The sequence below is a fragment of the Aristolochia californica genome, unplaced genomic scaffold, assembly GCF_029961685.1.
Source record: "Aristolochia californica isolate CCGP_79_NKW_82.1479 unplaced genomic scaffold, dmAriCali1.0.hap1 SCAF_12, whole genome shotgun sequence".
Lineage (NCBI taxonomy): Eukaryota > Viridiplantae > Streptophyta > Magnoliopsida > Piperales > Aristolochiaceae > Aristolochia > Aristolochia californica.
The window spans coordinates 17841698-17866669 of record NW_027181793.1 but is presented as its reverse complement, the minus strand read 5'-3'; the positions used below and the strand labels follow the sequence as shown (position 1 = coordinate 17866669).

Sequence of the window (24972 nt, the reverse complement as noted above, 5' to 3'; positions counted from 1 at the left end):
TTTTTATTTTAAAAGTAATAAATATGAAAAAGGATTAATAAATTGAATTAAAAAGTAGATATTTAATAGTAATTAATGTTAAATAGCTGACCAATCGATTACATCAGGATTAACTTTCCATAAGAAAATATTTTAAAAAAATCACAAGGAAAGGTTTCTAGAGTTTCAGGGTTTTGGTTTTTTTCGTTCTTCCCCGTTTCTTTTCCTCTCTTTGCACAAAAAAATTATCCTTCGATGCTCCAGTAAGACCTGGTTCACCAAGGACCGAATAATTTAATTAAGTTAATTAAATTAAATAATTGTAAAACTATAATTTAATTAAAGTATATTAATTAAAAATAATTAAAAACATATGTTTCTCTTACATGAGAACATTATGTACCTTATTAAGCCTAAATGAATAATCTTTGTTTTTTTTAAGTTGAATAATGGACCTGGGAATTTTGAATGTCAATAATTGTCAGAGAGAGGAAATGTAAAACTGTTCCAGTTTTTACAGATGAATTATTTTTAATAAAATTTACCCATAATTATGTAGTTTTTTATGAATAATTTTATATAGAATATATAAATAATTTTATATACAATTTATTTGACATATATTTTATGTAAAATTTTAAATGTAGGTGAAACTTCGTTAAAAGTATTAAACTGGAGTTCGATAACAATTTTAAACTAGAGGCTGGGGTCGGCTCGAGCTTGAGTTTAAAATATTTAAATCAAACTCTGTCTCTGGTTATATTTTGTTTCTCCTAATTTTGGAGCCCTTAAAAAACTTACAAAAACGAGAGAGTAGTGTGCAATAAATTAAACTATTATCTCATGGAAGAACAGTAGGCTATGAAACCTCTAGCAGTACTTCGGAAGGTCGTATGCTCCCGTTAAAACCCTTTACACTTACAGTAGGGATTAGGGGGAAAATGGTTGTAGGAAGGAGATGAAGCAGGAATAATGAAGAATCCATGGCGGTTGGGATCATTCTCGGAAGCCTTAACCCTAACCCTAGCAACTATTCGTTTTTCTTCCCTCCGTCGCTTCTCTTCAGCACCCACCTCCACAATCTCCATCAACAAAGTCACCAAGTCCAACTTCTATTCGGCGCTCGAAGACTTAAGACACCATGTCCGCGACGCGGCTTTCGTGGCTCTTGATCTCGAAATGACCGGTCTCACTAGCGCGCCGTGGCGTGATTCCTTCGACTTCGACCGCTTCGACGTTCGATACCTCAAACTGAAAGACTCCGCCGAGAAATTCGCCGTGGTTCAGTTTGGTGTTTGCCCCTTTCGGTGGGACGCCTCCAAGGAATCCTTTGTCGCTCATCCGTGAGTTCCTTGTACTCTGTTTCCGTGCTTCGTAAAGACCAGTGATGCTTCTTTCGCTTCTGTTTGTGTTAATATCTGATAGGTGGTCTTCGGCTTGCCTATTATTTGGGAGCTAAAAGTCACTCTTTTTCAAAAGAGACGTATTTTTGGTCCTCTTCGCCTTCGAGAGTTTCATTTTTTACTCAAAATGATGCACATCCCTCTAATTCCCTCTTGTTGCTTAGCCAAAATCTTTCCTTACAAATAGTTCAAAATGATAAAGTCTCTCCAATCTCTTTGTGCAGGTTGGACTTTGTATATTTCATTAACTTCAGTATTCTATAGGTTTTAGTAGGTTATAGCAACTTGAACTTTTAAGTATTAGATTCTGTATGGTTGAAAGGAGCATTTCATTTAGCTTTTTTCAACATCACAGGAGCTTTTTTTTTCTTTGCAGATACAACTTCTACATATTTCCCCGCAAAGAGCTTCCAGTTGGTGTTCCTTCACACGAATTTCTCTGCCAGACTACTTCAATAGACTTCTTGGCCAAATATCAGTTTGATTTCAATGCTTGCGTACATGAAGGTTTTGTCTTGTAAAACTACTCAATATTACTCAGGGCCTGATCTTTCGCCATCTGAAAGTTGTTACTTTTTTGACCTTTTCATTTTGAAATGTAATGTATTTTTGAGAATTTACAATATCTTGGTAACCACAGGAATTTCTTATTTATCCAGAGCACAAGAAGCTGAGTCTCTCCAAATCCTTATTTCTGCATGCGAGGCTGAGTGCAGTAAATTGAAAGATGTGGAAGAGATACCATTAATGAGTACTTTTGATCTTCTTTTCACTGAACGGATGAAGAACAAATTTCAAGAATGGCTTGATGGCTTATTACGGAGCACTTGCCATGGAGATCAGCTTGCTGGAACTAATGATGGTTCTACACCACAATTCCTGACTACATTCTTCAAACTACGCCCTGCTGTTATGCTGAATGGATTCACGTCTCATCAACTGAGGTTGATACAGCTGGTATATTCTTTTCCTCTTCTGACTGTTCTTCCAACTGAGTATTTTAACATCTAACTGTATGAAACCGTACTATCTTGCTGTTCAATGTGACAATTACATATTTTTCTTTTTGTGTTAGTATGATGCTAACTTGAAACATATGGTTCTGGTAAAACATTTCAAACTAAAAAGACCCCAAATTCATGTATTATATGAGTGCTGATACCAATTGTTTTTCCTTACTTGTTGTTAAAGTATGAGGACTATTGAACTTTAATATGCCTTCATTTCCAGTTTAATGCTAACAACTGAAGAGATATCAGGTAATTGGGAAACATTTTAAAGACCTCACATATGTCCGTATGACCAGTACGAATGCTTCTGGACAGAGGATAGTAGTATATACAGACTCAGAGAATGACAAGGCTTTGCTTTTGGTAAGAAACTGGCTGTCAAGTTTGATTACTTGTTTACCTGCTAGTGTAGAAATTCGTCCCAAACAGATGAACAGCAGCTTCAGCAATTGAACTCTATGCTACATTATTTTCAAAACTTCAAAAATGAAAGAAAAAAGCAAGACTTTATGTTTCTGAGGGGAAGATATGCATTATTTTTTCTTTGATTTTGTTGGAGGCATGTTGACTTCCTCTCTTCTCAGGAAGAGGTTAAGAAGGATTTTCAAATGGAAGTGGAAGCCAAGGTAAAAGCTGCTGTGGGTTTTCGACATGTTATTGACCTTCTTGTTTCAGAACAAAAATTGGTCATTGGTCACAATTGCCTCTTAGGTGAACTTTTCTCATACTTTTAAAAGACTTGACAGTACCAGCTGTCTGTTTACGGGAATCTGTCATAAGTGCTTCTTTTCTTTGATGCAGATATGGCCCATATATACAATAAATTTTTTGGTCCTCTTCCTCCATCCATTGCAGAATTTGCATCATCTGTTCATAAAATTTTCTCTTACATAGTTGACACCAAACATCTTTTGAAGAGTGACCATGTAATTCAGAATTTGATGAGGAAGAAAAGCACCTCTCTATCTTCAGCTTTTGCTCTTTTATGCCCTCACATAGCTTTCACATCCGTGAATACTGATTTGGCTTGCGGTTCACATGTGAAAGTTGAAATTGAGGCAGAGGAAACAAGGTTAGCTTCCTTTTTTTATTTATTTTTATTTTTATGTTGGTTTTCTTTGCATTTTTTTAAAATGGTTTGATCTCTTTTCTGCAGTCCTTACTCTTTGGGCACTGCTTAATTTTTCAATTGTCTCCTCTGGGGGGTTTACTTAGAAGTCACACAGAAATGTGGAATAGTTACAAACTGGATGTTCACAATAGCTGAATATCATCTCTCTCTCTCTGCTGTTATTTAAAGGTTGCTGCATTCGTCACAATATTTATAGTTACACCATTATTTCTATTCATCATTTTAGCAGCTGAACTATAAAAATAAGACATAGACATCTTATTGTGACAGAAGGGGAAAAACTTATGTAGAGTACAAAAAATAAAAAATAAAAAAAATTCTAGCCATTGGGTCTCCATGTAATAGCTAACTTGGAAAATGGGGACTTTAAACTTACATGGACTTGAGCCATGTAAGCTAGATCTACAGCCTAGTGGTTGAAGTCCTTGTTAGTCAGCTTAAAAAGACTTCACTGACCAGCGTTGGCCAAATCACCTTTCTCTTTTAAGCAAAGCATGTTTTTCTGCTTTTATTGCTCTTGAGCAGCTTCATTCCTTTAATGGGAGCAGGAGTGCTGGTCTCATCCTTAAGTTCAACATGGCAAAATCATTTAATAGAGTTATCTGGTCTGTCTAAGGCTTTATGTTTCAAAAATGAAATTTGGAGATTAATGGAGAAAATGAATCTGTGGCTGCATCTATGGCCACTTCTTAATGAATGGCTCCAGTTGGTGTTTCTTTACAAAGTTGTTGGAAGAATAAAAACTATGAAAGAGTAAGTTGAAGTTGTTCTCATATTTTTGAGCTTCCTGGTTGTCCTTCTTTCCACTTACGTAAAGAGTAAACCTGTAGTTGTTTAATTAGTGAAGTTCATAAATAAATCGTATGAGGGAGAAGGAGACGTGCCCTAACCACTTCTTTCTTTCTCAACTCACCTCCTCTTGTTTAGCCTTCTTCTCACTTCTTTTTCATCTCTTTCTCTTCTCCTTTTAATCTTTCTTCCTTCTTCTTCTTCTTCACAACCTTAAGAGAAACTAAAGATTAATGGAATCCTAGAATTTAACAAGGTATCAGAGTACGGGTTCTAAAATTCTTTGCTTTTACTGCTCATACATACTTGAGTCGAGCTAGTTTTTTTTTTTTTTTGAGAAAAAAGGTGTGAATGTATTTTAGTCAAGTCAGGTTGCTATTCAACAAGCAGGGATCTTTTGAATTCAAGACAAATTTCTGGTTCCTCCTTTTTTTCTTCTTCATTTTTTTTTACTCTTGAGATTGTGAACAAAAGGAAAAGTTTCTTACTGCTGGGATAGGAATTGCTTACCTACTTGTTGAACAATCAGTCCTTGTGCATGTCTTCTGTTGTTGAAAATTGAAAGTCTGTCTTTTATTTCTAGGTTCTCTTAACCACATAAACAACAGAGTTTTTCCCTTTTTTTCTTTGGTTAATTGCGTGCTGGTTGTTTTTTTTTTTTTTTTGATAAAGATGTAATCCATTAAAAAACAAAAAATTACAAAGAGATAGGGAGCATATCCGTAACAACAAGATGTTGAAGAGATGCTCCCTGTTTGGCAAGCACATCTGCTGCCGAATTTGCAGATCTCGGAGTGTGAGACCAAATACAAGAAAATAGGGAGGCAATCTCTAAAATCTCCTGGAAAATTTCCCAATGCCTCCATGGCGGCAAAGAAGTGCCACGGCCCCATCCAATGACTACCTTGGAATCCCCTTTAATGTGAATTGGGCCACTACATTTATCTTTGAAGATCCGGAGCCCGTTGAGAAGACCATGAAGCTCTGCTGACGTTGAGTCGGAGATGCCTAATGGACCCGTATAAGAAAACCACTGGTTGCCAAATGAGTCTGAAATCACACCTCCAAAACCTGCTATCCCCGGATTACCGAGAGAAGAACCATCAAAATTCAACTTTAAGTATCCAACATCTGGGGGCGCCCACTCTTTCATAACTTGAGTCTTGGTCCCCAAATGCATCCTTGCTAGATTGCTCCAGTTTTCACGAATAGAAGTGCCCTTAAAAGAACTGAAAGGTTTTTTTGTCAAGAGCCCGGTGGATATTTGGCCCATCACTTTGTCCGCTACATTTTTCTCAGATTCAAATTAGCCTCGAACCTCCTCCTATTCCGTTCATTCCAAATCCCCCATGGCACAAAACTGGCACATGCCGATAGCATCATTTTACCGAGCCCAGGAAGGGGATAACCATAGATTGACTTGCTAAAACTGAACAGATCTGCAGAGATACATATTTGCAAGTCGAAATTGCAAAAGATAGAGGACCAAACCTTCCAAGAATACGGGCATAATAACAGGGTATGGCTGGCGGATTCTTCTTCAATGTTACAAAGAGGACATAGCAAGTCTATTGAGGGGTGACCCCTTCTTCGAAGCACATCCACTGTAAGGATCTTATTTTGGAGGGCAACAAAGCCGCCACACAAAATAAATATCAAGCTCCCTCTGCGTTGAGTCCCAACCATTAATGTGTCTGTATGCAGATGCAACTGAGAATTTACCGCTTTTGTCAGGCTACCATATGAGCTTGTCTGCATTAGAAGGCCTCATCCTGACATGATTCAAAGAATCCAGTAAGCGGCTTGCTTCCATTGCTTCTACATCAGAAAGACCCTTTCTGGGATGGAGACTCAAAACACCTCCCTCGAAAGCATCTGCCACTGTTATCTCCCTTTGAGTGGAGATAAGAAATATACTGCTAAAAGAGTTTCTCAAAGGTTCCTGTCCTGTCCACCAATCGTCCCAAAATTTAAGGGACCTGCCGTTACCCACAAAAAATCTACAAGCTGAGGAGAAATCTGGAAGAAGTAAATGAAGAGATCTCCAAATTGATGATAGCCTTCTCCGATTTCCCCCTGACATCCACCATAAAGAATTCCAACCCAACTTGGTACGAACCATATCCTTCCAAAGGTTTGATGAATTTGTGTTAAACTTCCATATCCACTTAAGAAGCAAGGCTTTGTTCAGTTCTTTTGATTTTCGAATACCAAGTCCACCTAATTTCTTAGGCAAACAAACTTCATCCCATCTAACCAGGTGATATTTAAAGGAATCACTCGAACCTCTCCAAAGGAATCTTCTTTTCAATTTATCCATGGTTTTGCATACCGATGACGGGCAGGGCATAAAGGATAGCGCATAGTTTGGTATGCCAGCAATACATGACTTGAGGAGTATCAATCTACCTGCTTTGCTGAGGAGCTGCCCCTTCCAAGTTGCTAAACGAGCTTCAATTTTTTCCAGCACCGGGTTCCATAAATTCTTAGAAAGTCGCCCATGAAAGAGAGGGAGACCAAGATATTTGGCAGGTAGTGTAGTAGTAGAGCAACCAAATGAACTTGCCATCTCTGCAAGGTTCTCCTGGTCCACATTAAATCCTATGAGAGATGTTTTCCCCCAATTAACTTTCTGCCCAGTTGCTATTTCAAAAAGACCCAACACTGCCTTTATCCTCCTAACACTGTGCATATCTCCGACTCCAAAAATAATAGTATCATTTGCGTACTGAAGGATCGGAATATTAAAAGCCCGGTGCGGACTTGTTGGAGGTAGCCATCCAAGGTCGACCGCTGAATAGAACATAGCGGACAGGAATTCTGCTATTATGTTGAATAGGAGCGGGGAAAGAGGGTCCCCTTGTCGAATACCCCTGGTTCCTTTAAAGTACCCACATACCGAGCCATTGAGTAGAAGGGAATATGATGCTGAACCCACACAATTCCGAATCCAAAATTGCCATCTTTCACTAAATCCCATTTTTTCCATTATTTCATCAAGCAGGATCCAATTTACTCTATCAAAAGCTTTTTCGAGATCAAGCTTTAGGGCGATTCTTGGGTCCTGATTACACTTGAAATGATCCATAAGCTCGTGTGCAGCCATTGTGGAATCCAGAATCTCTCCCCTTTAGGAAAACGCCTTGACCTCTGTGAATGACGATGGGCAACACTGCCTTTAAATGATGTGCTAATATTCTTGCAATGATTTTATATGCACTCGTAACCAGACTGATGGGGCGAAAATCCTCAGGTTTTTCAACACTTGCTTTTTTCGGCACCAATGTGATAAATGACGCTCCAATGTTGTGGTATGTGATGCCGTTTCTGAAGAAGTCGTGGATCATAGCACTTATATCTTCTCAGCCGAGCCCAAAACTTTTTCAGAAAGTCTCCATTAAAACCATCTGGGCCAGGTGCCCTGTCACTCTCCATGCCCAGGACCACCCTCTCAATTTCAGCCGAAGAAAAAGGAGATTCAATTAGTGCTGCCGCTGCTGGGGAGATGCGAGAAAAACAAATGTGTGTAAGCTTCGGCCTGCTGGTACACTCCTCCGAGTATAGTTCTGTAAAAAACTTAACCAGCTCGTTAGTTATTGAGATCCGACACGACGTTACCTCATTATTAATGCATAATGAGGTAATTCGATTGGACCTCCTTTTTGCCGAAGCGACGGCATGAAAAAAATTGGTATTTGCATCTCCTTCTTTTAGCCATTTGAATCTCTTTGCTTCCATCGAACTTTCTCTTGGTGCAGAATCGTGCTGAGCTTAAAATTGAGAGAGACTCGAAGCGAAAATTCATCAGAAGTTAAGTACCTTTGTTCCTCCACCACGTCCAGAGCCGCAATCTGAGATATGAGGGAAGCTTTCTCGGCAATCAAAGAGGTATGACGACTAGTGGCCCACTCCTCAATTTTTCCTTTAATGAAGCGCAGTTTTAGGGGGAATGCCCACTCCCTTCTGCCAAGACTTGGATCCTCATCCCACCAACCATCAATAAGAGACTCAAAATTTTCCTCCATTAACCAAGAATTTTCAAACCGGAAAGGCGAAGGCCCCCATTTTTCAAACACTGATGTCAACAAGATAGGCCAGTGATCTGAGCCTACCTTGTTCAGAACTCTTCCAGTAACATTTCCAAACATCTGCAGCCAGTAGTTACATGCCAAGAATCTATCCAATTTAGATAATACGGGTTGCTGTTGACTGTTTGTCCATGTGTAATTCTTACCGGATAAGGGAATCTCATCCAAACCATTCCCCCCAATGAAGTCTGAGAAGCCTCGCATAGAGGCTGTAGTGCGAGTAGCCGGGGGGCTCTTCTCATGACAGTATCTGATGGCATTGAAATCCCCAGCAAGGAGCCATGGGGAATTCCAATTCTCCAGAAGCATACTAAGCTCCTCCCAGAGTAGGCTACGGTCCCTGTAACTAGTTGGACCGTAAACTCCACCCACACACCAAATTATGTTATTGGAGATATCTCTGAACTGAATACCCAAAGAAAAACGACCTTCCATGATATTAAGAGAGTCAAACTTAGTCGTGTCCCATGCAACAAAGATACCTCCGGAGTGGCCAATTGCATTCACCAATGCCCACTTGATTGAGGGGCACGCCCAAAGTTCCTTGGCAATATTGTCTGTCATCTCTTGACACTTTGTTTCTTGGAATATGACAATAGAAGGCTTAAATTGAGATAGGTAACTTGATATCGTACCGCGCTTCCGGGTAGAGCCAATCCCTCTGACATTCCAAGACAGCAAGATCATTTGCTACCCTGGCCTTGAACTCCCAACGCCGTAATGTCCCCATTCAGCTGTTCATGATACATCACACCCATTAAGCGTGCCAATTCCATCATATTTTTCCATGTCTCTTCGTCATATTTTTTTTTCTCCATGCGAAGTTCCTTTACAATACTCTCAGCTCTGTCCGTGGGAGAAGGAGCCGATTCTACATTCTTTTTTACCACGGGGCTAGTAGCTTCTCTCTGAGATAAATTAGTTTCCAAATTTCCTCTACTTTCCTGGAAAGTATTCCGTAGAGGGGGAGAGCTTGGAGCCATGATAGGTAGTTTTCCTTGGCCTGGGTATTCTGCTTGATCAGTCTTCACTTGAGTGTTTGATAATTCTGCAAAAATCACCAATCTATCTTTTCTCTGCGTGTCAGATCCTTGAAGAAGACTTAGAGTAGCCCCTTGAGAATGTTCATTCCGTTCCCCGAGAGAGACAGAAGTCGGGGGGGGAAGGCGGATTCCTGCCTTTCTCCTAATTTTGAAATTGAATCATCAGAACCCGATTCGATTACTGGTTCCTCGGGCTGACGCATATGAGAGGCTCTTGGCTCGAGGTTCAAAATTATTTTCTCTTTTTGTTTTGTCCTTTCTGTGGTCTCGGGAGGAGTGGTAAACTTGGGTTTGGATGAAAAGAATGACGCTGAGATAGGGGAGAGGGTATTTTTGGAATTTGAGTAAGTTGAAAGACCAGTATTATCCGAGAGACGTGCAAACTCAGACTCGATTTCGGAGCCAAGCTCATTTTCCGGGATACGCTCACCTTTTATTTTTTGATTTTGAAGAGACACGGTTTTCGAGAAAGGATTTGTACTTCGCACACCCTTTTCCTTGTTTTGATTTAAATTTTGAAATAAAGTGGGGAGGGAATGGGTGCATTGCTCATCGGATACCATGTGTAGTTTGTTGAGTGCTGGGAGGGGCAACACGGAAGAGAGCCCAGACATGCTACCCTCGGTAGTTCTCTGGGATTTCGAAATACCTTTATACGCCTCGACTGCAGCATCTCCTTTTTCAGAATTTGAATCAGAGATCAAATTTATTTTAGTTGACAGACGTACCTCTTTTTCCGGGATCAACACGCTTCTCGAAAAAATCCCCTCTCGTCCCACAGTCCCGCTGGCAGGAGTCTCCGGCGTAGTGCTTCTCTTTCGCGTCCGGCGACCTTCCGGTGGCCGCAGTACACCAATCTCCCTGAAAGACATTTCTAGCCATACAAAATCTTCCCCGAAGCTAAGTTTTTGGTATCTTGTCTCTCTCCAGTGACATTTGGGGTTGACGAAAGCCATTGCAACGTCCAGTTTGGAGCCATCCGCCGTGGATTCCGACCATTGTATTCTCTTTCCGAAAGAAGTGAAAATTTTACTGAGTACCTCCTCCGTCCATAGTTCGATAGGTAGGCCACGGATTGAAATCCATTGGCCGAGAACCTGTCCTACCGGAGTTGTTTCCCATTCCGCCGCGAATAGTTCCTCTTCTTGTAGCCATTTCTTATTCCCCAAAATTTCTTCCGTTTCCTCTCTCGATTTCATAGTAACCAGCCACTTCCCGGGTGCCATCCACGCAATTTTTGGTTGAAGAGAGAAAATTTCGCCGAACCAGAGAGCAAGTCTGAGACTATTCCATCTCACCGAGGGGGATTCCACGATGAGGCTTGTGCTTAGTTTCTGTTTTCCTTTTTCGAAAAGATCTGGGGGTAGATTTATGACCGGGAGCTTATCAGGAGTTTGGGGGATTTGGGGGATTTTTTGTTGGGGGTTTTCAGGTGCTACAGAGAAAGAGGATTTAGGAAGTTTGTTTTTCGAAATGGACATTTGAAGGGGGGGGGGGGGGGGGGAATGTTGAAGATCATTTCGGGGAGGTAAATTAATCGTGTCCTTCCTCGTCTCAGGAGTCTTAAACATTTTCTCGCCGAGTGCTAGTATCGAACTTCGCTGCTCTTTCCAATAGTGACAGTCGCCGAGAGATTCCGGTAAGTACACTCGCGCCATAACTTTGAGTCCTCTCCTCTGAAGAAGTTTTAGCTCTCTGATGCCTTTCTTCCGGAATACAGAGACGGTAAATGAAATTTCATCGATACGGATTTCACGAAATCTCGGAGCATTCCCGAAGTCTCCATCTTCGAAAATGCGGGCAAAATCCGAGATTGCTGCAGGTGGGATAGAGATATAAGATCTTCGTTGCCCGTTCCTTATCATTATTCGAACTGCCTGGCTCGAAATCTGCTTCATCGAGATTTCCGTGTCGCCGTGAACCCATGATGCTTTGCCTCTTCTACTGCTCCTTTTTCGAGTTGCAAATCTTCCCTTCACCGTGCACCAAGGTCCATCTTCCTCCGTCGCCGGCGGTTTTCCCCTATCCTCTTGTCGCTGTTGATCCTCGATGTCGGACGTTTCCATATCCGTCTTTCCAGATCCCTCGTGCTGGTTGTGTATTTGGGAAATGCAACAACATAGCTCAATTACTTTGCATCTCCATGAAGTTTCTCGGTAATTCTCATTGAAAGTTTTTGTTTGATTTTTAAGGCAAGTTGCAGGTTCAGTTCTTTAAGAGTTATCGAGTTTCTTGCTTAAGGGAACAATTTTTTTTCCAAACTCCAGTGGATTTCCGAAATTCCTTTGCTCTGACTTCGATTTGAGCGTTTGCATATTGCTGGCCTGAATGAGAGTTAGTCGCTGCTAAAACTTTTTTTATTAGTAAAAGTTTCCTATTTGAGCTTGCCTTGCATGAGTTCTTTTTACACTTGCCTCTTCTAGTATTTGCATGACACCTGCATGGGAAGATTTGACGTGCATGAGTCTTGTTCACTTATGTCCTTTTAGTTTTTTCATGCAACTTGTCTCCTCCTTGTTAGGAATTAGACGCCCTAATTCAAAACTAATGAGAGCAATAATAATAATCGCAGAATAAAGAAAAAACAAGCACGAAAAACAAGAAGATTTATACAGGTTTGCCTTAAGGTGAGATTACGTCCTGTCTTCCTCCGCTATAGTAATCTACTATGAGGATGAAATAGTTTACAAGGGAAATCCCACACACGTGTTTTTCTCTAACCTCTCTCAGTGGCAACAAATGATCTTTCTTCAGGTGATAAAACCCTAACAACGGTGCCCCCAAATATAAAGAGAAAATTAGGGCAACTGGTGTGAAATTCCTAAACTATCCTTAATGAAATAGCAGTCAATATATTGTTCCTTAATGAAATAGCAGTCAATATATTGTGGATCTGGCGTACCGACTCAACGTAAGGCGTTAATTAGGCTCCACAACTTAACACTCCTCTCAGGTCTTTTTGAGTTCCTTTTCACACCTTCTTCTGGGTTGAAACTATTTTACCTACAAACTTGATTTTACTACAAGGGAGTTTTTTTGCTTTCTTTATCCAGTGGCCAAGGACAATCATGCATATATGTTTGACAAAGGTGATTTGTTGAAAATTACGACAATTCCAATTAAGGGATTGTCAAATTATCTAAGCTAGTCATAGTCAGCCAATCGATTTTTTAATTACTATAGACTTCTCAAATCACTTGATTAAGCCTCCTCCAATTGATCGAGAGGAAGATGTGTTATATAAGAAATGGCTAAAGGAGGATACATTGGTTATTAATTGGCTCATTAGCAGTGTGGAAGAGCATGTTGCAAACAATGTAGTCCATCAGGAGACAACAAAAATTATTTGGGACACTTGTGCTGAACTATAATCAAGTTTTGATAGTTTGCAGAAGTTATATGATCTCTTTCTGTGTTCCAAAGACAACTCCCCCCCTTGGCGACACTAGCTTATTACAGATTGTATTGCTAACATTGTATCATCTATCCATTGTAATTGGAATCTCATTCCTAGATCAGCCAATTCTTTGGCTGATAAATTGGCAAAATTCGGATCTTCCCAGCAATCTCTCATTGTTTGGGAAGACTTCCCTCCTTTTTAATTTGCTCTTTTGAGCTTTTGTCTTAATAAAAATCAGCATCATTTAAAAAAAATGATCTCTTTCTAGCTATGTATAACACCAAGTAGAGGGAAAACTTACATGAATATTTTTCTCTTTTTAGAGGACTTGTGGAATTTTTTTTTGAAAGAAAAGTGTGAATATATATTGCAAAAAGGAGAGAATACAATACCTAGTTAAGGTGGTCTTCCTCCACAACAAGCTATTGGAGGGAAACGCCCTGTTTAGCTTGTATATCTGCTAAATGATTACCGGATCTAGGATATGTAAGAATGGAAATTAACTCAACCTTACTCCACAGATGTTGCTATGCTAGAGAAATAGAGAGAAACACTTGTTGGTGCAATTTGCCTAGCAAATTTGAAGCCTTATCTTGAAGCTGCCAAGACATAAGTTTGCAGGTCTACTGCTTTACCTTCCTTTGATGAGTTTGGCTACAATGCTTTGCATACCAGTTAAAGACTTTGAAATTCCAACTTTACTAAAAGAGACATCTATTATGTACACTCATAGGAAGAGGAAAAGCCAACAACAACCAAGGTAGGGGAAAAATTTTAAAGGCCGAGGACATGGAGGAAGGACAAGTGGTACCTTATTCCAAAGGGCAGATAGTTAAGACTCGAGTATTAGTTACTATGGGGCATTTAATCATCTTGTTGAAACATGTTGGGAGATGCATGGCAATCCAAATAGGGCTTATGCAAATTAAGTTGCTATTGCAACTAGTCAGATTGAGGGGGTTATTGAACCTTCTTAAAGGTAACCAAGTGCTCATAGATGAGAATTTCAAAGTCCTCCATAAGATCAAGAATATGCTAAATTTAACTACCACTTCTCCTACTAGTGTTGCCATATTCATTATAGGTATGCTTCCATTACTTTCTAAAACCATTTCCACACCTTGGATTATTGACTCAAAAGTCTCTATGCACTTGACTGGTAACATTTTTTTTTTGTCATCCTTGTTACCATGCTCCTCTAATGTCTCTATAGCTGATAGTTCCTAAACTAAGTTACAAGGAAAGTGGTTCTTTTCTCCCACATCTTCCTTACATCTTTCTAATGTCTTATCTCTTCCAAAAATTTCCTTGAGCCTTATGTTTTTAAGGTAGTTGACTAAACAGTTTAATTTTTGTATAATTTTATATCCTATGCATTGTATTTTCGGTTTTATTGCCCAAGCAGGTGATTAGTGAGTGCCATGAGCAAGGAAATCGTTATTTTCTAGATATCACAACTACTATTGCTATAGCATTACCACAATAAGAGGCTCTCCAATGGCACCCGTCTTTATCTTCTTTACAATCTGTAGTTCCTACATTAAATTGGACATATTTTCTTGCTCATTCTAGAAGTGTTAGCACTACTCTTTTTGCTTTAGTTCACTTTGATGTTTGGGGACCGTTACAAGTTCCAAATTTTACATATTCAAAATATTTTATGATATTTGTGGATGATTGTACTAGATTTACATGGTTATTTTCAATGAGAGATCACTCTGAAGTATTGTCCATTTTCTAATCATTTTTGGTATTGTTCTCACTCAGTTTAATTACAAGCTTAAAGTTTCCAAATTTGACAATGTTAAAGAATATGTCTTTTGAATTTTAGTCATTTTGAAGTAAGAGTGGCATAGTCCGTCAAGTATCCTTTGTTTATTCACCACAACAAAATGTTGTGACTGAGAGAAAGTGTAGACAACTTCTTGAAGTTGCACTATGTTGTTACATTGTATGAATATACCCCAATTTTATTGGCAACAAGCTATTCTTACTGCATGTTGCCTTATTAATCGTCTACCACTGTTCTTCATAATGTTGCCTCCTATTCAGTACTTTTCTCAAATGAACCATCTTTTCCTCTTCCTCCTAAAGTGTTTGAGTGCATTTGTTTTGTACATATCATGTCTCCTCACAAGAATAAGTTTGCTCCATGGGCCTTTAAATGCATCTTATTGGGTTACTTTTGAGCTAAAAAAGAATATATCTGCTATAATCCACATCTTAAAAGGTAATTTGTGTTAGTAGATATTACATTTATTGAAAGCCAACCATTTTATTTTTCTAATTATGGTTTCCCCCGGTTTTCCTTCTTTTACATGTATGCCTAAACCTATTGTGGCACAAGATGATTCTCCACAAGATGTTACAAGTTCACTACCTTTCATTACTTCTCCAGAGATTTCTACTCCGCTGGTTGATCACCCTCTTGTAGAATCTGTAGATCCTTTTGAGATTAGTATTCCATCTTCCTCTCTTATTACTTCCAACTCTACACTTTGACACCAGACCTATTGCTATTTGTAAGGACCTAGTCATTTACACTAGACCCAATTGCCCATCATATGTCATCTAATCGTCTATCCTTTAGTTGTGGTTCTTTTCTTGAAGCTCCTTCCTCTGTATCCATTCCTTAGTCATATCAAGAGGCTCTTATGTATCCAGGTTGGAAAATGGCTGTGGAAAAAGAAATGCTTTATATGGAAATCGAAGGACTTGGTCCATGTTTCTGCACGCAAAATAATTATGGGATGTAAGTGAGTCTTCATGGTTGAACATAGTGCTGATGGTAGCGTTGCACAGTTGAAAGCCCGATTGGTCACCCAAGGTTACACAAAATGCTATTGATTATGAGGGAACTTTCTCTCCATTGGTAAAGTGAATTCAATAAGAATCCTTATGTCTCTTGCTACTAATTTCAAGTGGTCTTTCAAGAGCTTCAAGAAGAAGTTTATATGGATCAACCACTTGGTTTTGCGGTAAAGAGGGAGTTAGTTTGTAAATTGAAAAAAATCTTTTATGAGTTGAAACAATCACCTAGTGTATGGTTTGATAAATTTAACAAGGTGGTGCTTTGATTTGGTTTTACTAGGTGTGTTGTGGATCATTTTGTTTTCATGAAGTGTACTAATAAAGGGGTCATACTCATGGCTGTGTATGAAGATGACATTAGTTTAATAGGAAGCAATCCAGATGGGATTCAAAAAGTGAAAGATGGCTTGTGTAGAGAATTTCAGACAAGAGATTTGGAGTTACTGAAATATTTTCTTGGAATTGAAGTGCTACAATCCAGGTATGAAATTATTTTATCCTCGAGGTGCACTTACTCAAAGAGACATATGTATGCTTGGTTGTCAGCTTGTAGATACTCTAGTTGACATTAATGTGAAGTTATGTGCTGGCTCAGGTGAAGGTGTAACTGTTGGAAAATCCCAAAGATTTGTAAGCAAGTTAATTGACCTTATTGTAACCAGACTTGACACTTCTTTTATTGTAAATATTATTAGTCAATAAAGGCCACAAGTTTCTCAGTGGCAAGCTTTGGAAAGAATACTTTGGTATTTGAAAAAATCTCCTAGACAAAGTCTTCACCATGACACATTAATATTGAAGGATTTGCAAATGCTGATTGGGCTGGTTTTCTAAATGATAGGAAATCCACCTTGGGCTACTGTGTTTTGGTCGAAGGTAATTTAGTAACTTGGAGAAGCAAGAAACAAAATATAGTTACTCTGTCTAGCGCAAAGACAGAATATAGAGCCACATAGCTCACTCCATGAGTGAAATGCTATGGGTAAAGTCACTCGTCTCTGAACTAGGATTTTATAAAAATAACTCAATGAAACTTTATTGTGACAATCAAGTAGTTATTCAAACTGCTTCAAATCCAATCTTCCATAACAAAACAAAGCATATTGAGATTATTTGTCATTTCATAGGAGAAATTGTAAGCTGGAATTATATGCCTCGGACATGTTTTTCCAAAAACCAACTTGTTGATGTCCTTACTAAAGCAATTGAGCTTGACCGCTTTAGTTTATTTGTTCAAAGTTGGGTGTCTATGTTGTATATGCACCAGCTTGAGGGGGAGCGGTGGAAGAGAAAAAAACTATGAAAGAATAAATTGTAATTGTTCTTATATTTTTGAGCTTGATGGTTGCCCTTCTTTCCACTTATGTAAAGGTTAGACTTGTAATTGTTTAGTTAGTAGAGTTTATAAATAAATCATATAAGGGAGAAGGGGGACGTGCCCTAACAACTTTTTCCTTCTCAACTCACCTCCTCTTGTTTAGCCTTTTTCTTTGTTCTTTTTCATCTCTTTCTTTCTCTTCTCTTCTCCACTTAATCTTTCTTCTTCTTCTATGCACAACCTTAAGAAAAAACCTAAAGATTGGTGGAATCCTAGAATCTAACAAAGCTCTTGAGGTTTATGACAGGGTGACTTTCTTTCCTCATACTTAACATCATTTTTGAGGTTTTTGTAAATAGTTTCTCTGACTAGTGGAACAGTTTGCTGTTCAAAGAGATTCACCTCCATAAGTTTTCCTGTCCTCAAACTAGTAGATCACACAATATGCTATTGTATGGGCTCCATTGATCAAGTTTCAAATATTAAAGCCCTACTCTCCTTTTATGAGAATTTTTGTGCAAAAGGTTTGTTAAGGAATAGTCCCACATGCATTAGTGAGTATAGAGATCTTGAGTTTATTAGTTGGGAAAGAGGTTTCCTAAGTTGGCTAGTCATTTTGGGATGGGCCTTGGAACCAACTTTAGAAGGATAACTAGCAAAGGACCTCCTCAATTGACATCTATGAGAGATGTGGAACCATCACGCTATTGGCTTCATGCCTGCAACATTGCTTCTCTCTCTTCCACTTTCTTGAGTTTCCTTCTTTTTCTTGACCCACCCTCCAAGGCCCTTTGGAAATGTATTATGGAGAAATCTGAGAAAGTGATTTTGTTGAAATTCCTATAAAGGGCACTTTGGTCATTTTACGTATGTCATTGGTCTAAATTTTATGCAATTTTAGTAAGTGTAGTGGGAGACATAAGGGATTAAGTACACTTAAGTGAAGAGGGGCAATTTTGTAATTTGCATTTAACCCCGCTTATTTAGGAAAATGCATGACCCCCAAAAAGATTCAATTCAAGAGTTTTTATTCCTCTCTGTCTCTGTCTCTGTCTCTCTCTCTCAATTTATTCCCTCTTTTCTTCAAGTTTTACTTTTTTCATGGTATCAGAGCGATAGATCCTGGTTGGAGGGTCCTTCATTCAATTAGATCTTCTCTTTGAAAGGTGTGACATCTAAGATAGGTGAGTTTTTTCAATTCTGTGTTGACTGGTTAGTAAAAATTTGATTTTTTGTCTCCTACTTGTCTCTACTGCTTGAGCAGTTCTATCTACAACCTTTGCCTCTTGATGAATTTCTTGGCTAAGGTAAGCCTCCATCCCTGTATGAGCAATCAAGGTTGTGACCATGTGCTTGTGTCGTCTTTTGTTTTGCTGATGTCAGCCCTAATTGAAGCTGGATTTGGATGATTCTTGGATTTTTTGCATTGCTGATTGTTATTTGCCCTTGTTTTGGTGTGTGCATACTCACTTTGCCCAAACCCTAGAAATTCAAAGTGGGACCCACATATTTGACACTTGCGCAAGCCTTTTGAAGGTGAAACTAAAGTTGGTTTAGTCCGTATCATACTCTAATGGCTGATACTAGTGAAGTTTACACCTCTCCCTTAAGAGAAGTGGGTAACTCTGATTGGAAGGATACTATTTCAATTACATAAAAAAAGTTGAATAGCTCAAACTATTTAAGTTGGGCCAAATATGTGAGAATCCATTTGAAGGCCAAGCGAGAGTCAAGGTTTATCAGAGATGGCCAGTTGTACCTTTGAATGATGATTGGGAGGCAGAAGACTCTCAAGTTATGACCTGGTTAATAAACAATGTGGATTCCAAACTGAGGAATAAGATTATGAATTGCGAGACCACAAAGGAGATGTGGATCTCACTAGAATCCTCATATGCACAAGAGAGTATATTATTGATATGCTCACTAGAAGCAAGGCCGGGGTTGTTCTAACGAAGAGGAAGTATATTACTGATATGCTACAAGAATATGGACTACTGGGAGCTAGACTAGTTGAAACTCCCATGGAAGTTGGACATGATTTACATCTTGGAAGAGCAACCTCCTTTCCACTTTTCTTCTCCTAACTATAACGATTCTCATTTATTTCCAGATGCAATTGTTGTGAATATTTAATATTATCTCAAAATTACAGTGTAAGATCCACGACATTCAACTGAATCTTATTTCTTGAATTAATTGCCAATAGAGCTAACCATTTTGAAGAATTAGGCCTTTGGACAGGTCGTAAGCTATTGGTCAGGTGAAAAAGAAACCTTGTTAAAGGTGGACAAAGATAACCTGAAAAGATAGAGGAGTTCATGACTACTTGGAAATCAAAACCAATGGTGGTATGCGCTTAACACAGATAAACCTGAAAATATCAAAGACTAAATGAAGTTCAGATGGAGGTATGAAATGAATGAAGATTAAAAGTTTATGGGAAAGAATGGACTCTTGAAGATGAAATGATTTCAACAAAATCTTGAACGTTGAATCCGATTACCCGAGTGATACGCAGGCGCGCACTTGCAGCCAAGGCTGGCCCTTGGGCACAAGCAGCAGCCTGTAGTGGGTTGTGGCTGCTGGATGGCTGATGGGTTCAAAATTCGAAATTTGAAATTGAGGGCTTATCTAGACAGATTTGGATTAGATTTTTGAGGGATTTTAGGTATGTGAGATTATGCCTTGTTTGCATTTGAATTTGAAATTTGCCTTGCTTAGGTGGCAATTTCTCATTGGATAGAGTTTGAATAAGGGATAAGGGGGTTTATCCCTATTTAGCCTATAAATAAGACTTTATAAATCACTTGTAACATCTTCAAATTCGTGCTTAGAGTTTCCCATTTCTGTGAAAGGTTATATCTCTTTATTTTTGGCTTAGTTTCTTCTTAAAAGAGAGGCTGACTAGCTTACTTTTCGACTGCGCGCCGAGGAACTAGCTTTTCTTGTTCGATCTAGCTGCGTGACACAGAGTCTATTTGAGTTTTGCCTAAGAATTTTAATTCTAATAATTACTTGGTTTCTCATAGATCTGATGCAACTTGTGTCTGACAGAGAAACGAACCTAATTTTTGGACCATAAGTCTGATTCTGCAATTGTGCCAGTCTGCTAATTGTTTATGATACTTTTTCTGCAGGGCGTCTAGCTGGAATTCAGGAGCTAAGCATGAAGCTGGATACGATGCTTTTATGACTGGCTGTGTTTTTGCTGAAGTTTGCAGTCGTTTAGGCTTCGATTTCAAACTAAATTCATCATCTACAGATTTTGTGAAAGACGTAAGACTCCAAAGCTACTTGAATCTTCTGTACCTTGACTGGAACAATGGGACCACTATCAACCTAAGTACCTGCAGCATACTTCCAGAATTGAATCCTCAAAATTCCAAAAGAAAATACCCACCAATCATATTTTCAAATATTGTCCTAATATGGGGTTTCTCAGTGAAACTTAAGGGGTCAGAGCTGAAGGATTGCTTAACTAAAGTGTTTGGGCTTGGTTCAGTCACATCCATCTACTTCTTGGATGAGACTGCTGCATTCGTTCAATTCAGCAAGGAGGAATTTGTGTCTGATTTTCTTCTTCTCAAGCATACATTAGAGACAGAACAGAATGATCCTCTAGTAGTGTTGCATCCTCTTGCAAAATTACTGGAAAATGGCAAAACTCAAGCTGCTGATTACGAGGCATATAAACAGTTGTGCAGTTCTCCTATCTCTAAAATCTTGTTTGCAGAGCAGGCTGAAGCTGTGGGTTTTCGATGGACGGCGAAACAAGAACCACGGAAAGTGACAAAAAACCAAGGAACGGACAATATTCCTGGTCTGAGCAAAAGTGTTACAGAACAGAAAGTCAATGCTTTAAAGGAAGGGCACAACCATTTGTCTTGTGACCAGATCTTGGATGCTTTGTATGCAGCTGAATCTCTGCGAAGCAAACGGACGAAAACTATGTAAGAATTCATTAATTTTTTCTTTGTTGTTGTTATTGAGTTATATATTTTTTCGCATTGCAAGTTTTTTTAATCTTTGTACTGAAAATATAGGAGTCATAACGTGGGCGTGCTAAAACCACCAGACGTTTTTTTGTTCCCTGCTCCAATCGAAAAGTGTCATAGTTATTCTTAGCCTCATTAAAATTAAAGAATTGAGATGCTGCAAATTACTTTTTTGAAAAGGAATGAAATTAGCCGTGGTTTTGTGATTTTTAATTTTTTTACTTTGAAAAAAAGATGAAACCGGGAGTGCTAAGAAATTTAAGAAGTAGGATGGTAATTTTAACTTTCTTGAGAGGCTGTGAATTAACAGGTTCTGGTACATATCTGGGAATTCTGACTGAGTATCTGGGGAACTTAGCTGCTGCAAGAAGTCCAAATTAATCTTTGTGAAGCCTACTAGATTTGAATACCACTAGAGCTCCTTTTAGTAAATGCTTTATTCTAACTCTTTCTTGCAGATAGCAGGATAGTGGAGGGAGGGACGAAGCATCGTCTTTGCTTCTCCTCTGTTTCAGAGAAAGTTGTGCAGTAGGAGAGGGAGGGCATCTATATTACAGCGTCTTACGTCTTCTCGTAGTAGGAGGAAGAACAGGGAGAGATTGTCCATGTCCTCTTGTCTCCTCTTTTTCTAGTGGAGGAACGAAGCATCGTCTTTGCTTCTCCTTTGTTACAGAGAAAGTTGTGCAGTAGGAGAGGGAGGACATCTATATTACAGTGTCTCACGTTTTATCGTAGTCGGAGGATGAACAGGGAGAGATTGTCCATGTCCTCTTGTCCCCTCTTTTTCTAGTGGAGGGACGAAGCACTGTCTTTGCTTCTCCATCGTTTCAGAGAAAGCTGTGCAGTAGGAGAGGGAGAACATCTATATTACAGCGTCTTACGTCTTCTCGTAGGAGGATGAACAGGGAGAGATTGTCCATCTCCTCTTGTCTCCTCTATTTCTAGTGGAGGGACGAAGCACCGTCTTTTCTTCTTCTTTGTTATAGAGAAAACTGTGCAGTAGGAGAGGGAGGGAATCTATATTATAGTGTCTCACGTCTTCTCGTAGTAGGAGGATGAACAGGGAGAGATTGTCCCATCTCCTCATGTCTCCCCTTTTTCTAGTGGAGGGACGAAGCATCATCTTTGCTTCTCCTTTGTTTCAGAGAAAGCTGTGCAGTAGGAGAGGGAGGGCATCTATATTATAGCATAGGAGGATGAACAGGGAGAGATTGTCCATCTCCTCTTGAACCCTCTTTTTCTAGTGGAGGGATGAAGCACCGTCTTTGCTTCTCCTTTGTTACAGAGAAAGTTGTGCCGTAGGAGAGGGAGGGACATCTATACTACAGCGTCTTACATCTTCTCGTAGGAGGATAAACAGGGAGAGATTGTCTATGTCCTCTTCTCACCTCTTTTTCTACTACTAGGAATGGTTTGCAACAAGCTCGTACAAGTTCCTAATGAAGCAGGGTTACCTTGATTTGGTGTGATCTTCCCTGTTTTATGTTCTTTCGATATGAAGAGGAACACATGCTCTTTTAACAACTCGTTTTATCTTTGTCCCTTCAAAAGAATAAAGCATAGGTACCTTACCCTCTCTATTATTAGAGACTTCTGAAGGGTAACTATCTCAGTTTGGTATAGAAATTGATATAAAATCTTTGAAAAAGACTTTCCTCCACAAGAAAGAAAGGACTTAACTACCTTTAGGTACTAATGCAGCTCATCAATGGAAGACTTTGCATGGGTACTGTGATGTGACATCAAGTGTACAAGTAGAGAATGTGATAATTGGAACAGACAATGGAATTGTTTAGGGATAAACTAGCATGCTTAGTTTTAAGAAGAGATTAGCTCTTCCATTGAATACCAATCTTCTCTCTACTTTTTATTCTTTTAAAATACATTTGTGAGGTACTCTTATATATATATATATATATATATATTTCACATATGTAAAAAAGTAATTTTTTGTAAAAAATAATTCTCATCAATTAAAATTTTAAATATCAATCAATTGCTCTTTTCATCAATAAAAAACTCTTATAATGACGATGTCTTGTTCAAGTTTCATTCATAATATTTACCATCTGGAAATATAATGTTTATAAACATTTTAAACTTATTAATATATTATTTATATTAAAAAATAAATTTCAAATAGATACATTAGTGAACTCATAATAAAAAAAAAAATAGAAAGAGTCGACTAGATTTTATTTAAATTTAGCTCAAATATTTATCTAGTCAGTCATAAACTAAATAACTTGTTTAAGTTACCAATCCAACTAATTTAGGTCAAAGTTTTTTATTTTCCAGTCTGATTAAAATTTCCAAGTTTTTCAACCCAGTGACATGTCTATCTTATTTGGTTCTAATACTCCTTTAAATTGTATCTAGATTAAACAACTTGCAAAGTACAAAGGTTTTTTTTACAAGACATAAATTTTACATTAGTAATCAATCCCCAACTTCATCAACAAGTTTAGCTCAATTTTGTGCATTAGGTCTTGTTTTGAGAAACTCCATCTTCATTTGAATCTAATAAATATTCAATATTTGGCTGCATCCAACAATCACACTTCTCCAAATATCTCATGAACCACCTTAAATAAAATCATTTTATTTCTACATGACCGGCAAAAAGGAGAAAAAAAAAAAGTTTCAGTATTGGCAAATGACATGTGGGTGTTAATAAATTTTCCTAAAGGTTCTAAACATATATGTTGTTAGTAGGTATTTGGAAGAAAAAAATCTCTTCTTGATGAGACCCTGAAAACTTTTACAGCTAAACTTAGAACCAAAGGTTTTAATAAAAAAAAAAGGAGTAGGTTGTTTTGATACTTATTGTTAGACCAATGGTAAAATCATGTTTATCTTTATTATTTTGATGATAACAAAATAGGTATCTTGAAAGTGTATTATTAGCACAAATTTATGACGTCGACGGTAAAATCTCAAATCAAAAGAATGATCAATCAAGTTGTCAAGTCAAGACTCAAAACGAAAAAAATTATTGAAGATTATTTATGTGAAGAAGAACGTTCGTGAAATAGAAGCTTGAAGACTTGAAGAACTAAGTCAAATTACATACAAAAAATTCAAAAACTCTACCATTTAAGAAGACAATCAACCAAATTTCAATCCTATGGTACTTATGAGTATTGGAGCTTGAAGGCATGCAATATTTTAAAATCATGTTTTATCGATGCATAATTTTTTTTATAATTGCTAAATCCCTTAGTATAACCCATATCATGCTTAAGATTTAAATTAGTACATTGACATAGCATGATTAATTAACATATATAGGCTTGGTCGATCATCTAGAATGTAGTTTGGCAGTACTTATAAAGCATAATTGATCATTGGTTTAGGCAATGATCAATCATACAAAATGTTGCCAGGAGGAGGTCATAAAACATGATCAATCATCAGCACGATCAATAGTATAGAACACTGCACAACTAGCTCTAAACCATGATCGATCAATCGAAATGGGGTTGATTGATTAATGAATTTTCTGAAAGGTTAAAAACTCGTTGATTGACTTGATCGATCAACAAGTTTAGAGAACTCAAAAAATATAGTTGTTGTACATGGTTGATCGATCACACTTTTTCATTGATCATTCAACATTTTTTACAACTTTTTGAAAATGGTATAAATAGCCACCAATAGAACTTCAATAACTAAATGTTGATAAAATAATATTGAAAATTATAAAATCCAGAGTTAAATTTTTTAGTAATAAGCACATACCCTTCAGCGAGAAGATGAGAAAAACACAGTTCAGATATTCTAGGTTGAACAATCGCAGGACAGTACCAAAAATAAATAAATATTGCAGAACAATCAAAAGAGCTTGATTATTGTTGTCTTTATAGGAGAATGATCGAGATGGTGAGACTGTTAGACGGTAAGCCCATTCACCGTCTGCCTCCCACGCTTTACATTTTTTGCTGTGGCAAATCCAAACGGTTACTCTTTTCCGTTCCTTGCAGCCGCACCCAAAAGTTCTG

The 24972-nt window shown here is 38.2% G+C and overlaps 1 protein-coding gene across 1 annotated transcript; it reads left to right on the top strand.

Annotated features, from left to right (window-relative positions):
- The first annotated feature begins 888 nt into the window (after positions 1-888).
- Positions 889-20999, top strand: LOC137945924 (poly(A)-specific ribonuclease PARN). The gene is made up of 7 exons (XM_068792025.1): positions 889-1322; positions 1759-1889; positions 2023-2339; positions 2642-2755; positions 2977-3103; positions 3194-3464; positions 20114-20999. The coding sequence occupies exons 1-7, from the start codon at positions 952-954 to the stop codon at positions 20928-20930; spliced, it is 2148 nt and encodes a 715-aa protein (XP_068648126.1). The 5' UTR covers positions 889-951; the 3' UTR covers positions 20931-20999.
- The last annotated feature ends 3973 nt before the right edge of the window (positions 21000-24972 follow it).

What these genes read in the sequence shown, in the direction of transcription:
- LOC137945924 (XM_068792025.1), top strand. Translation starts at nt 952, where the DNA reads ATGAAGAATCCATGGCGGTTGGGATCATTCTCGGAAGCCTTAACCCTA. An exon ending in ATGACAAGGCTTTGCTTTTG is followed by an intron (nt 2,756 to 2,976) that starts GTAAGAAACTGG and finishes CTCTCTTCTCAG; the next exon opens with GAAGAGGTTAAGAAGGATTT. An exon ending in ATTGAGGCAGAGGAAACAAG is followed by an intron (nt 3,465 to 20,113) that starts GTTAGCTTCCTT and finishes CTTTTTCTGCAG; the next exon opens with GGCGTCTAGCTGGAATTCAG.